Here is a 12,231-nt window from a genome sequence, read left to right as displayed (position 1 = left end):
CAATGTACATTTTTAAGTTACCCAACCACTTCACTATTCTTCTGCCTCCAAAACCAGAGACGCAGGGTCTATTTTAGGAATAAAATTAAATTAGTTGTAAATGAAAATCCTTCCTTGGTATTTGTAAAATGGCCTGTGTGTTATGCAAGCACTTAACATCCTAGTTGAAACCAAAGTCCAACAATTTGGAAAGAAGTTTTGCTACCTAATTTTAATCTTGTAAAATTTGATGGATTATATTCTCATAACAGATGCAGAGACTGAGGTCTACAAACATATTACTACCAGACACTGTTTGGAACAACATTCTTTAAGCCTTTTTTTTTTTCCACATTCTTTTAAAACAATACATATGCATTCTTTGTGCAAATTCTTGTGTTTGTCACTCTTTCACTGTTTACTACAGTACACACAGATTTATTACTCAACATTTGTAACAAAGTGTTAGAAATCATTTGCGATTAGACCATCAAAAGAATATTGTGTATGTTAAAACTTATTGGGAATTTTCACGGTTTTTTGTTCCTTGCTCTAAGCATGGATCTCCGTTACTGCACCTGGTCCAAAACTGAAGGCTAGCCCAATCAGACAACAAAGAGTTCTCTCAATATTCCAGTGTCACCATTGAACCCACCCACCCACCCCTTGACTAAGTAAAGAAGCACCCCACCCACACACCTCCACTCCACCCACCCCTTACCTTGATTAAGGAGAGAAACACAATTAATTTAGACACTGTATTGTTCCACTGATTGGCTGGCTGTGGGTGCTGAAACTGTCACCAACTCCATTATTCCAGTTAATAGGAGTCCAGGTCACTCCCAAACCCAGAATTACTGTCACCAATTCTGACTAAAATTACCACCTTTGGTATATTCTGTTTTGCCACAGATGTATTACTTAATCAAAAATCATTGTAATTGAATGCAAAGTAAAGGAAACTTGAGTTTTATTTAAGCTTCCAATTTCTGGGAGGTTCAAGAACTGTAATTATTCTGGACAAAAAAAAAAAGAAAATAGACTGTGCTTACAGATCATCTTCTGCCATACTCTTTCATTAGGACCACTGTTTTATTGTTGTCCTTTCTATTACATGGGTTGTACATATTATCAGGTGTTAATAAAAGGTCAGTGCCTGTACAATACATTCTACAACTGAGCACCACTTTCCGTAACTGAACAGGCAAAGAGAAATTACACTGAACATCAGCATCTGGCAGTATTTTTCCAAAAAAAGTGACTAAAATGGGTTTAAATTGATTAACACTATTAAATCACATCTAATATTTGATACTACATGATTTCATTACAGCTATACGATACAATTATACAAAAATGTGTTAACATCAAAGAATACAACCAAAATTAAGATAGCAAACAAAACCTATATAACTTTTTTCTTTACAGGAAAATACTTTTGAAGTATGCATGTAACTGCCCATTCTTTTAAAGAAAATCTACTGCAAGCAAAGTTATCAACCTCCAGAAAAATCACACATAGCATTACTAAGCATATCCCCAAAAAGTGTACAATATGCACACTTGGAAAATACAAAATTAAAAAAATTGTAAGCAACAGGTGAGCTTCATATTTATAAGAATGTGAAAAGAAGTCCAATTTTAGCACTGTTGTATAAAGAATTGTCTCTTTTTGATGCAAGTTCATCAATTGTCCCCTCCTGCTGGGAGCACACTTTACAAAACACCGTGTTCTTGAAACTGGATTACAGAGCAAAGTAGAGCATCTTAGCAACGTCATCTTAAAGTTTTTATTTATTTATTTACTACTTTATCAAAACATGTCCTTTAGGTGGGTAGGGTTCTTTTTTTAAAATTCTTTCCTAGAAACAATATACAAAGGGGAGGCATATTTATTCCCATACTCCTGTAAGATGCTTTGAGAGTTCAAGAGCTTTCTTCTCGCTTACTTTCACTGGTTGTTTTTGGCCTTAGCATGTGTTAAGATGTGAGATTTCAGGTTAGTTGATTGAGCAAACTTCTTATTACAGCCGTCAAACGGGCACACATAAGGCCTGTCGCCAGTGTGAATTCGCACATGTGTGCGTAAATTGAAGTCCAGTGAAAATCGCTTTCCACATCCTTCAAATGTGCACTGTTGAAAGGAAAGGTCATAGATTAAAAACAGTCCCAACAGGAGCAATGGATACTTGATAAGTCAGCAAAAGATTCTTGCTTGCATTACTGAATTCCCTTTACAAATATCAGGTCCTGATCCTGCAGTCCATTTTCCCTGAAAACTCCCACTAAAACCAGTGGGAGCTTTGCCTGAGAAATAAATTGCAGGTCTTAGCATATCAACATTGAATTCATTACATCTCATTTAACATATGAAGTTTTGGTTTTTTTAGTGAAAGCCTAAAGAGAAAACTGATGACTGGTATTTTTCTCAAAATAATTGCAATGTACACAGTAGACTACTGTGAACGAAAATTCTGAAGACAGCAGAGCTCCAAGCTTGCAAAAAGTAAGCACTTTCTCTACACACGCCCTCTTTTACTCCTAGAAGGATTCTGCACCACTGTGCAATGCAGAATTTCACAGAAATTAACACTGTGCACACAGAATTTCCTTTCCCCCCACAGAAATGGGCTACAGTGCTTGCTAGCCGCCCATAGGGGTCACTTGACATGCTGGGGAAGGGAGAGGGAGCTAGAGAGTTCCAGGCAGTTGCAGTTCCCAGCATGCCTTGAGGGAAGGAGAGGGTGGCAAGGAGAAAACTCCATGCAAGCCTGGGACCAAGCATCAGGCTGATTCTCAATCTGGATCCCCAGGAGGGAGGAGGGTGTCGGGGGTGGGGGGGGCAGGGGGAAGAGAGGAAAGGGATTGTGGGTGTCTGGTCCCCTGGCTGGGCCTGGGGGAGGGGAGGGAGCAGAGAAACAGGAACTGGGTTGTCATAGAGTTACTCTCAGTTAAAGCAGCCCTCAGCTTTAGAATTTGGTACCCCTCCTTCCCACTTGCTCCAAAAAGCAGCTAGACTCCATTCAACTGCAGGGACTCAGACTGCAATTTCCCCCAGGTTTTTGGGGAGAGAAGGGCACAGAACAATAATGGTTATTTGTGGGTCAGATGGGCTACTGTTCAGATAAGATATTTATTTTATGAGTTGTTGCCACACAGGGGCGAGATGAGCAGCTAACTCATGCTTTATACAATTGTTCTTAATGTACATAGAAGAGCCACAAGAGCCTGGATCAGAATGGGTTTTTTTTTGTGCTACAAATAAAAACAGATAAATGTATGAATAAAAACTCCACAGCCACAACGAATATTTGCTTCTGGGAAACAAACAACAAAACCCACAACTTACTGAATTCAAGCCATCATGTTCTATGAAAAGTATAAATTTTAAGGCCAAAAGGAACTACTGTGATAATCTAGTCTAGTCTGACTTCCTGCATAACTCATGCAATACTGAGTAGAGCAAGAACTTGAACTTGGGTATCCCGTCTTCCAGGTGAATACTCTAACCACTGGGCTAGAGAATCACTCAGAGGTGGATAATTCAGGAAATGACTTGGGGACTTTTAATTCTTAAAATGATTAGGAACAATATTTAGTGGCTTTTTTTTTTAAGACCAGAAGAAGTGGTAGGTTTGGAGGTTTTCTGTATTAAAGAATCTCATTTTTAGATTATCAGTTTGTGTCTTATGACAGATTAGTTTCTTGAATTAAAAGAGGATATCTTAACTGAACTGATGTGCATCAGTTATTTCTGCATGTTGTATAATTCAGAGTCTAGAGTAATTTTTGAATGATATTTACCATATGAAGAAGGCTGGGGACCTCTGGTGGCAGGAGCTCAAGCGTCTCCTACATTGTCGTAGCATCAGAGGATATTCAGTGGGTAGTTCATGGCTTTAATTTTAAGTTGATTAACACTCAGAACTTGAAAGTTAAGCATTCTGATTAGCCAATGGTGCATCAAACAGCACAAGAAAAAAAGTGTGTCTGCTGACAATATGGGAGACATTAAAAAAAGGAGAATGAAAATTTCTCCCCCCATGGGGAGTATCCCCACTGTAGATTTTAACGTAAAGAATTCAGGCAGTTTGTTTACAAATGTGTTCCAAAAACAGCCTCTAAAGAAAACAAAAATCCACACAATTAATATATTGTTATCCAGCTTTGCAGTCTTAATCTGCCAAGCTACACAGTAGGACTCTTAATAGCGAAAGACATTCCACTTACACACCCTAATCAGCATAACCTGAGGCCTTGTTTACATTGGTAAAATACATCAAGTTGAAAAAGAGGAAGCAATGAGGGTTTCCTCAAATATGGTTTCAAAGTCTAATTTTCTTGCAAGTAGGCTAGAATGATAGTTACATTTAAATGTGCTGATGTGTGTGCTATAATGCACCCCGCTTCCAAAGTATACCTGGAAATAAACAATCATAATTTTGTCTAAGCATTAATAATTAGTGAACAGAGAACTTGTTCTAACTTCTCTAAGGATCTGATCCAATGCCCTCTGAAGTCAATGAAAAGGCTGCTATTGGTATCAACAGACTTTGGATCATGTTTTGATTTTGCCTGTCAAGTAACCACATGCAATTTTATTTTGAGACAAGGTGCTTCCTTGCCTCAACTGGAAGGAAAGCCAGGTAAGCATGGTGTCTTGCCTTACTTTTGTTTTTATTATTATTATTATTATTAAAAAAACTTGAATACTCTGCATGTCTCGAAAGTGGCCATACCTGAAAGGGCTTCTCTCCAGTATGAACTAGCTGATGTCGCTTTAGTTTGGAACTCTCCACAAAGGCCTTGCCACATTCTGCACATACATGTACTCGAGGACCATGAGTGTGCAGATGCTTCCTCATAGCAGAGTTGTCCCTGAACATTTTTGTGCAGCCCTTAAAGAGAATAATAAAAAAAACTTAGTCAATACATAAACACGTTCCGATAATAAAATGTCTAGCATTTTAGTAAATGAAAGTTTAGTTACCCCTCCCTTTTCCCTGGAAAAATACCTTAAAATAGAAGCTGGCCCTGAAAAGACATACTCCCTCATATTGATACATATTTTACTTTGACTTAGGAGGCTAAAAATAAAACACTTTTACAGTAAAATTATCACAAACTCTTACTATAGACACACAGTAAATATCAATAATTTAAGAGGTGAGGAAAAAAATCCAACTCACTCACCCATACAACATTAGTGTACTACATGCAGTCAAGTTTTATTAACATATACTGCATCTTCCCCATAAGATCATATCCTATTAACAGAAGCACAGGTGACAAACTGAAGAAAATTTACGGTAGTCCGAGGGCTAGCAAAAGGTAAAATGATGGTAGTCCACCGCTACCTTTGGTGGGCCCCATATTCTTTGTGCAAGTGATGTCTGTCTCTGTCCATCTCCTACTGTCCCTCTTTCTTCTTTCTTTGTCTGTTTCCCGTTCCTGACAGAGAAAGAAGCAAGAGGGTCTCCAAGGCACAGCAGCTACAGAAGAAATCTATTCCATAATGCACTGAGAGCAGAATGAATCTGATAAATTGACTAGGATTACAAAGGTAACAGCTGTGTGGTTTCTAGGGAGGGGAAAGGAGGATCTGGTGCTGCTGGGTCATGAAGACTGAAGACCACCACCTGCATCACAGAAAGGCAGAATACAGATCTCACACCTGAGCAACAAGAGAGTCTATGACCCCAAGTAATGGGAACTCACCCCCACTTCTTGAAGATCCTGCATCTGCAGATTCACTTATTTTTTGAATATTGCATTTGCAGAGAGACTAAAGACAGACAAAATTAGGCTGAAGTCCTACCTAGTTATAATGGTTCTTCATTGAGCTATTCCCTTTCTGCATCCCTAATCTATGAACTTCCCATTCTATCTTTCCTGGTTGCTAAGATTTGGAAAAGAGAATTATGATCATTTTTACAGAATTCTGTTGTCCCAGATATCATACTTGTTCAAAATTCATGTTAACTTTTTCAAATCTTTCACCACACATTTCTATCCCCCTTCTTACTGATCAACTGTGCTCTATTCCTTCTTTGTTTGCCTGCTGCTTCTGCCATCCCCTAGGCATCCTTTTTTAAAAGAGCTTTTCCCAATCCCCTTGCCAACTTTAAATGCCACTAAACACCAACCAATAGACAGACGAAGGACAGAAGTTACTTACTTATAAATATTACCACCTATCTTTTTCATCAGATCTCGAAGGACTCACCAAAAGTGGTAAATATCCTCCACATTTTATAGATGGGGATACTGAAGCACAGAGCGGTGAAGTAACATGCCCAAGGTCACCCAGCAGGCCAGTGACAGAACTAGGAGTAGAGCCAGTGTCTTTTGAATCCCTCCCCCTACAATACTAGGCAGCCTCACCTTCTATACCACTGAGCAAGCCCAGACCCTTTTTGAAAAAGCACCCCTTTACAAAGCTAGTCCACAAAAGGACGAAGACTAGCTACAATGTTAATAATCTAGAGGCTTTATATTTCATACATAAACCATTACATCAAAAATAAACCAACTGGATTATGAAAAAGTCCCCAAATGCCTCTTTGGCTAATTACCATACATAGGGCCCTATGAAATCTGCATTACTGAGAACATGGACAGAATCAAAACATTAATGTGGAATTCTGCTCTCCCCAGCACTTGGATCAAAGGGGCAGGCAGGCTAAGAGTCAAACCTTCCGATCTGATGTGCAGAGCCAGTCCAGGGTGGGGGCTGATGTTGGGGTGTCTCCTTCCCCTCACTGGTGTGCCCAGTCTCCACTGAGCGAGGGGGGGGCACATGGGAGAACGAGGGGGCACTTGTCTGTACACCAGCCTCTGGCTCAGGAGTGGTTGCAGTAGCTGCTGTCTGAACAAGTGTGCAGGCTGGTGAGTGCTCGGCTTAAAGAGAGACTGTGCAGACACTCCCACCAGTTTTGTGGACTTCTTGTGTTACTGTTCACAATTGTCAGTTTGGTCATATTACTGAGTGCGACTTTAAAAAGCAATTTAAAATGTATTCCTTTTACCTTATACTGTATATCTGCCGGACGTTTTGTTTAAATTGTAGGGTTTTTTTTTGGTGTAAGATCAATTTTTCCCATTGCAATCCAATTCTGAACATTTGAATGCATTTACAGTAAGGCTACTTAAATTGGGGTCAATGTATCAAACAATTTTTATTTAAAAAGACCATAAACGTGGAATTATTAAAAAAACAAAAAACCGAAATCAAAATAAATCCAAAAATCCACAATAAAACTGATTTCTTCAGGCCCTACATACACAGAAGATCTAACCAGATGACTTTCTTAGTCACTCATACCAAAAAAATCACCTCTACTATCCAGCATAAAAGTTGGGGCAATGGATTTGTGGGATGAAGACTGTATTTCATGATAAAGACAGAAACCTTTCTTACAAATTCAACCCAGTTAAATTAACTGCGCTACCAGGGCTTCCCTGTTGTCAAAGGTCCCTCAAAGCATATCAGAAACTTTAATAAATTCTTAAGTTTTGTTAAGGAGTTTCAGATTCCATATGAATTTTGAAGTGTACATGAAAATAAACCAGAACTGGTAGTACCATACAACTGCATGAGGAGTGCAAGTTTGAAAACAGCAACTGATTGAGCGATCCACCTTCCAATCTACCAGGGTGTAGCCGTGTTAGTCTGTATCCACAAAAACAACAAGGAGTCCGGTGGCACCTTAAAGACTAACAGATTTATTTGAGCATGCTCAAATCTGTTAGTCTTTAAGGTGCCACCGGACTCCTTGTTCCAATCTGCAATTCTGCAGGCTCTCTCTTTGGGAGCTACTTCTGCCAAACTGGGAATAACCGTATCTGAACAGGTCTTAAGTTCTGAAAAACCAAGGAGCCACCACTTCTAAATAAGTTTCCCCCACCGGCTTCACAATCCCTTTGACTAACAGGCTTCAAGATTTCCATGTCTTTATTCAAAAACGAAACTTCACAAATGGATGGGATGAAAAAAAAACTATTTATATTGACTCTGAAATCCCAACTACTCTGTGGAAAGGAGAAGGGAAGCCTTAAGAGGTATTTCTTGGTTACACAGAAGTAACAAAGTTGTCCTAAGAGTTACCTCTATACTGATAGAGGAACTTTTTGGGGAGGGGAAGTGAAAAAGCAGCAATAAGGAAGTATTACTTTTCTTCTCCCACTTAACATAGACAACTTAACGTTTATCAGAAGTATAATTAAATCAGAGAAATAAGAGCAGGATTGATTTCAAGTTGTGAAGAACTAACATCTCTCCTCAGAGGAAGAATAACTTAACTCTGGGTCTCCAAGTACAACTTTAAGGAAAGGTGAACATACATCCTGAAAGTGTGGGATTAGAATAGGGGTTGGCAAACTATGACCCACGCCTGCATCTGGCCCACCAGCTGATTTAATCTGGCCCTCAAGCTCCCACTGGGGAGCAGGGTCGGGTGCTGCACTGTGCATGCTTGCTGTGGCTCTGCGTGGCTCCCGGAAGCAGCAACATGTCCTCCCTCTGGCTCCTACACATGGGGCAGCCAGGGGGCTCCGCACGCTGCCCCCACCCTAAGCGCCGCCCCCACTGACCAAGAATATGGCCAATGGGAACTGCAGGGGTGGCGCCTGTGGACAGGGCAGCATGCAGAGGCGCCTGATTGCAGCTCCACGTAGGAGCCAGAGGGGAGACACGCTGCTGCTTCCTGGAGCCCCTCCCATGCCCCAACCCCCTGCCCCACCCCGCCCTCCAAACCCCTCAGTCCCAGCCCAGGGCACCCTTCTGCACCCCAAACTCCTCATCCCCAGCCTCACCCCAGAGCCTGCACCCCCAGCCGGAGCCCTCACTTGCATCCTGAACTCCTCATTTCTGGCCTCACCTCAGAGCCCTCACCCCCTCTTGCGCCCCAAACCCAATTTCGTGAGCCCACCATACCATTTCCATACTCAGATGTGGCCCTCGGGCCAAAAAGTTTGCCCACCCCTGGATTAGAAAGTCAACATATAGAGCCTGAATAGGAACTCAGTGTTCCCAGACTGGATGCTTGGGCTCGAGGCTAGTAAGGAACAAATCTTCGGTCTATGTTACTGATCTGTAATGTGCACTATTAAATATCTGCACAGGCAAACATTCTTAGGCTCACACTATCTAGAAACCAAGCCCCACAACCTGTAATGATTTCATATCAAGGCTGGGTACACCTAGATCTCAGGAATACACTTTGGACAGTTTTCAGAACAGGTTCATGCCATCAAATAAGTATTCTAAATTATTGTTGCAATATCCTTGTCCATAATAGTGTATGGTAGCTATCAAAAGACAACATATAGAAGTGCTAACCATAAGAGTAGGGACCAGAGTGCTCTCCTTTATTTAAGAAGTGGCCACAGAAAAGATCTGATTAAATAGTCTAGGGCAGCGGTTCTCAACCAGGGATACGTGTACGTCTGGGGGTACTCAGAGGTCTTCCAGGGGGTACATCAACTCCTCTAGATATTTGCCTAGTTTTACAACAGGCTACTTGAAAAGCACTAGTGAAGTCAGTACAAACTAAAATTTCATAGACAATGATTTGTTTATACTGCTTTGTATACTATACACTGAAATGTAAGTACAATATTAATATTCCGATTAATTTTATTATATTGTAAAAATGAGAAAGTAAGCAATTGTTCAGTAATAGTGTGCTGTGACACTTATATTTGTGTCTGATTTTGTAAGTTTTTAAGTGAGGTGAAACTTGGGGAGTACACAAGACAAATCACTCTTTAAAGTGGTACCGCAGTCTGGAAAGGTTGAGAGCCACTAATCTAGGGGTATATCTACATTGCAGCTGGGAGCCAGCCTTACAGCGTGGATAGAAACTTGTGCTAGAGGGGCTCACACTAATGTGCTAGAAATAGCCATGTGGACATTGTGGCACTGGCGGAGGCTCACACTATCCGGACAAGCTTGGCACCAAGGTGGGCTTGAGCTGCTCCTGGGGGAATTATGTGCACAATATTTTAAAATTCTGCAGATTTTGTTAAGAACACCACTATATAATCATGCCAGTTTCAATTATTTGGTAATTTATTTCAAGATACCTGCCAGCAAAAATTCACCCACAAGTAGAGAGTTAAAGAAACCCCTACGACAACTCAGTTTCTCTGCCCCCTTCCCTCCCAGAGCCCAGCTAGGGGGCCAGACACTCACCCCCGCCCAGACACTCTCACCCTCCAAGACCAGAGGGAGAAACAGCCTGATGCTGGGTCCAAGACTTGCATGCCGCCACCTCCTTCCTTCAGGACATGCTGAGAACTGCAGCTATTGGGAACGCTCCAGTTCCCGCCTGTTCCCCCTAGCCCTGTGCCAGGTCCAGTGGCCTCTAGTGGCGGCCAACATCTCTGCAGCCCATTTCTATGAGGAAAAAAGGAAATTCTGCATGCATAACATTAATTTATGCAAATTTCTGCATTGTGCCGTGGCACAGAATTCCTCCAAGAGTAGCTTGAGCTCAGGTGCTTCTGCCAGTGCCACAACGTCCACACAGCTATTTCTAGCACAAATCCGTATACCGGAGCTGGGAGGCTAGCTCCCCGCTGCAACACAGACATACCCTTGACCTTTATTGAATAAAAGTTCTCCAATGATCTTTCACGTTATCAATATCATGAGCCAGGTGTGAGTCACAGCAGTACAGAAACTTAAAGGAATATAGTTTGGGTTGAGTCTAGAGGATTAATGAGGTATTTCATAGAGTGACAGAAAATTACATTACTGGGACAAAGGGTCCTGCCATACTCCTATGATTACCTTACATGCATACAAGATTCCCTTTTGTGTTATGACATTCACACTGTGTAGAAAGAGTTGAGGAAATCTTTTGGCATCTGGAAAGCACCTAAAGAGAGGCAACTGTATTTAAAGTAATAGGCCTCAATATTTAGCTTTAATACAAATATTCAGCTATTCCTACCCTAATAGAAAAAAGCTAGCCACACAAAATTCATTTCCACAAGTGACTAATCACTGAAATGCTTTAAGTTCAGAGAGTTTCACTTACTTTGTGAGGACATGCTATCGTTCTTGGAGCATCATCTTCTTTAATTTTTCGTGGCTTCATTCTTACAAAACAAAGAAGAAAACACTGATAAGTGTGTAGAAGCAACCTTCCTAAAATGGTTTGCTTTAATATTAAAAAAAATCCTGCAAGTTACATACACATCGACTGTGCTTGGAGTTTAATGCTGTAGTGAGGCTATATTAAAATTAAAAAAAATACCGTAACAGTATATTTTTGCATTTTGAAAAAGCAATTTAGTCCATACAACACGAACTTTCAAATCTGAAGATCTTTATATAAGCAACTTTCAGATACAGAACACTGTACATTTAAAAGTATGATTGTCAATTAATTGCAGTTAACAAGCAAGAAACACAAAACTAGATTAAAAATAGTTGCAATTAATCACAGGTTTCAACGCATTGTTAAACAGAATACCAATTTAAATTATACATATTTTTGGATATTTTTCTATGTTTCCAAATATACAGATTTCAATTACAGCATGAATACAAAGGGTACAGTGCTCACTTTATTTTTTATTACAAATATTTGCACTGTAAAAAAGAAAAAATAGTATGAGGTGAATTGAAAAATACAAGTACTGTAGTGCAATCTCTATCGTTCAAGTGCAGAGCTGTGGAGAGGGCAGACGACCTGTACTGACAGAGATGTTGTCACTAGGAACCCAAATAGTTTCTTGTGGGCTGGACGAATGGATACCTGAAAACAGGCATCTTGCAGATTGAGAACCACAAAACAGTCTTGAAGTATTTAATGAGGGAACTATAGAGGTCAGAGTCACCATTCTGAACTTGAAACACTGGATGAACTTGTAGACCTTTAATGTTTCAACTCTTATAGATTCCAAATCCAGAAGGGACCACTCTGATTATCTAGCCCAGAGATGGGCAAACTACGGCCCACGGGACCGTCTTGCCTGGCCCCTGAGCTCCCGGCCAGGGAGGCTACCCCAGCTCCTCCCCTGCTATCCCCTCTGCCCTGCAGCCTCAGCACAGTGCGCCGCCGGTGCTCTGGCTTGCCACTCCTGCCGGGCAGGGTGGCAGTGTGGTAAGGGGCCGGGGAGGGACTGGACAATGGGCAGGCGGTCCCGGGGGGTGGGGCAGTCAGGGATCAGTTGGATGTGGTGGAGGGGGAGGGAGTCAGGGGTGGATAGTGGTTGGGGCAGTCAGGGAACAGGGGGGTG

General features: G+C 41.1%; 1 protein-coding gene across 2 annotated transcripts in view; it reads right to left on the bottom strand.

Moving 5' to 3' along the window:
* Positions 1 to 1,052: 1,052 nt before the first annotated feature.
* The window catches only part of YY1 (YY1 transcription factor), a 39,424-nt gene continuing 28,245 nt past the window's right edge, over positions 1,053 to 12,231 (bottom strand). Inside the window, exons 3-5 of one of the 2 annotated variants that reach the window (XM_084630777.1) lie at positions 11,025 to 11,085; positions 4,719 to 4,877; positions 1,053 to 2,113 (exon numbers count right to left, since the gene is read on the bottom strand). In XM_084630777.1, the coding sequence (XP_084486903.1) occupies positions 1,931 to 2,113; positions 4,719 to 4,877; positions 11,025 to 11,085 (403 nt within the window). In that variant the 3' untranslated portion in view covers positions 1,053 to 1,930. Of the gene's footprint in view, positions 2,114 to 4,718; positions 4,878 to 5,268; positions 5,431 to 11,024; positions 11,086 to 12,231 lie in introns of those variants that run through there. The other variant, XM_084630778.1, reaches the window with a different exon arrangement.

Source organism: Lepidochelys olivacea, assembly GCF_965140295.1.
Source record: "Lepidochelys olivacea isolate rLepOli2 genome assembly, chromosome: 6".
In the NCBI taxonomy this organism is placed as follows: domain Eukaryota; kingdom Metazoa; phylum Chordata; order Testudines; family Cheloniidae; genus Lepidochelys; species Lepidochelys olivacea.
The sequence above is the reverse complement of the archived record's forward strand: the minus strand, read 5'-3'. Positions and strand labels throughout refer to the sequence as shown.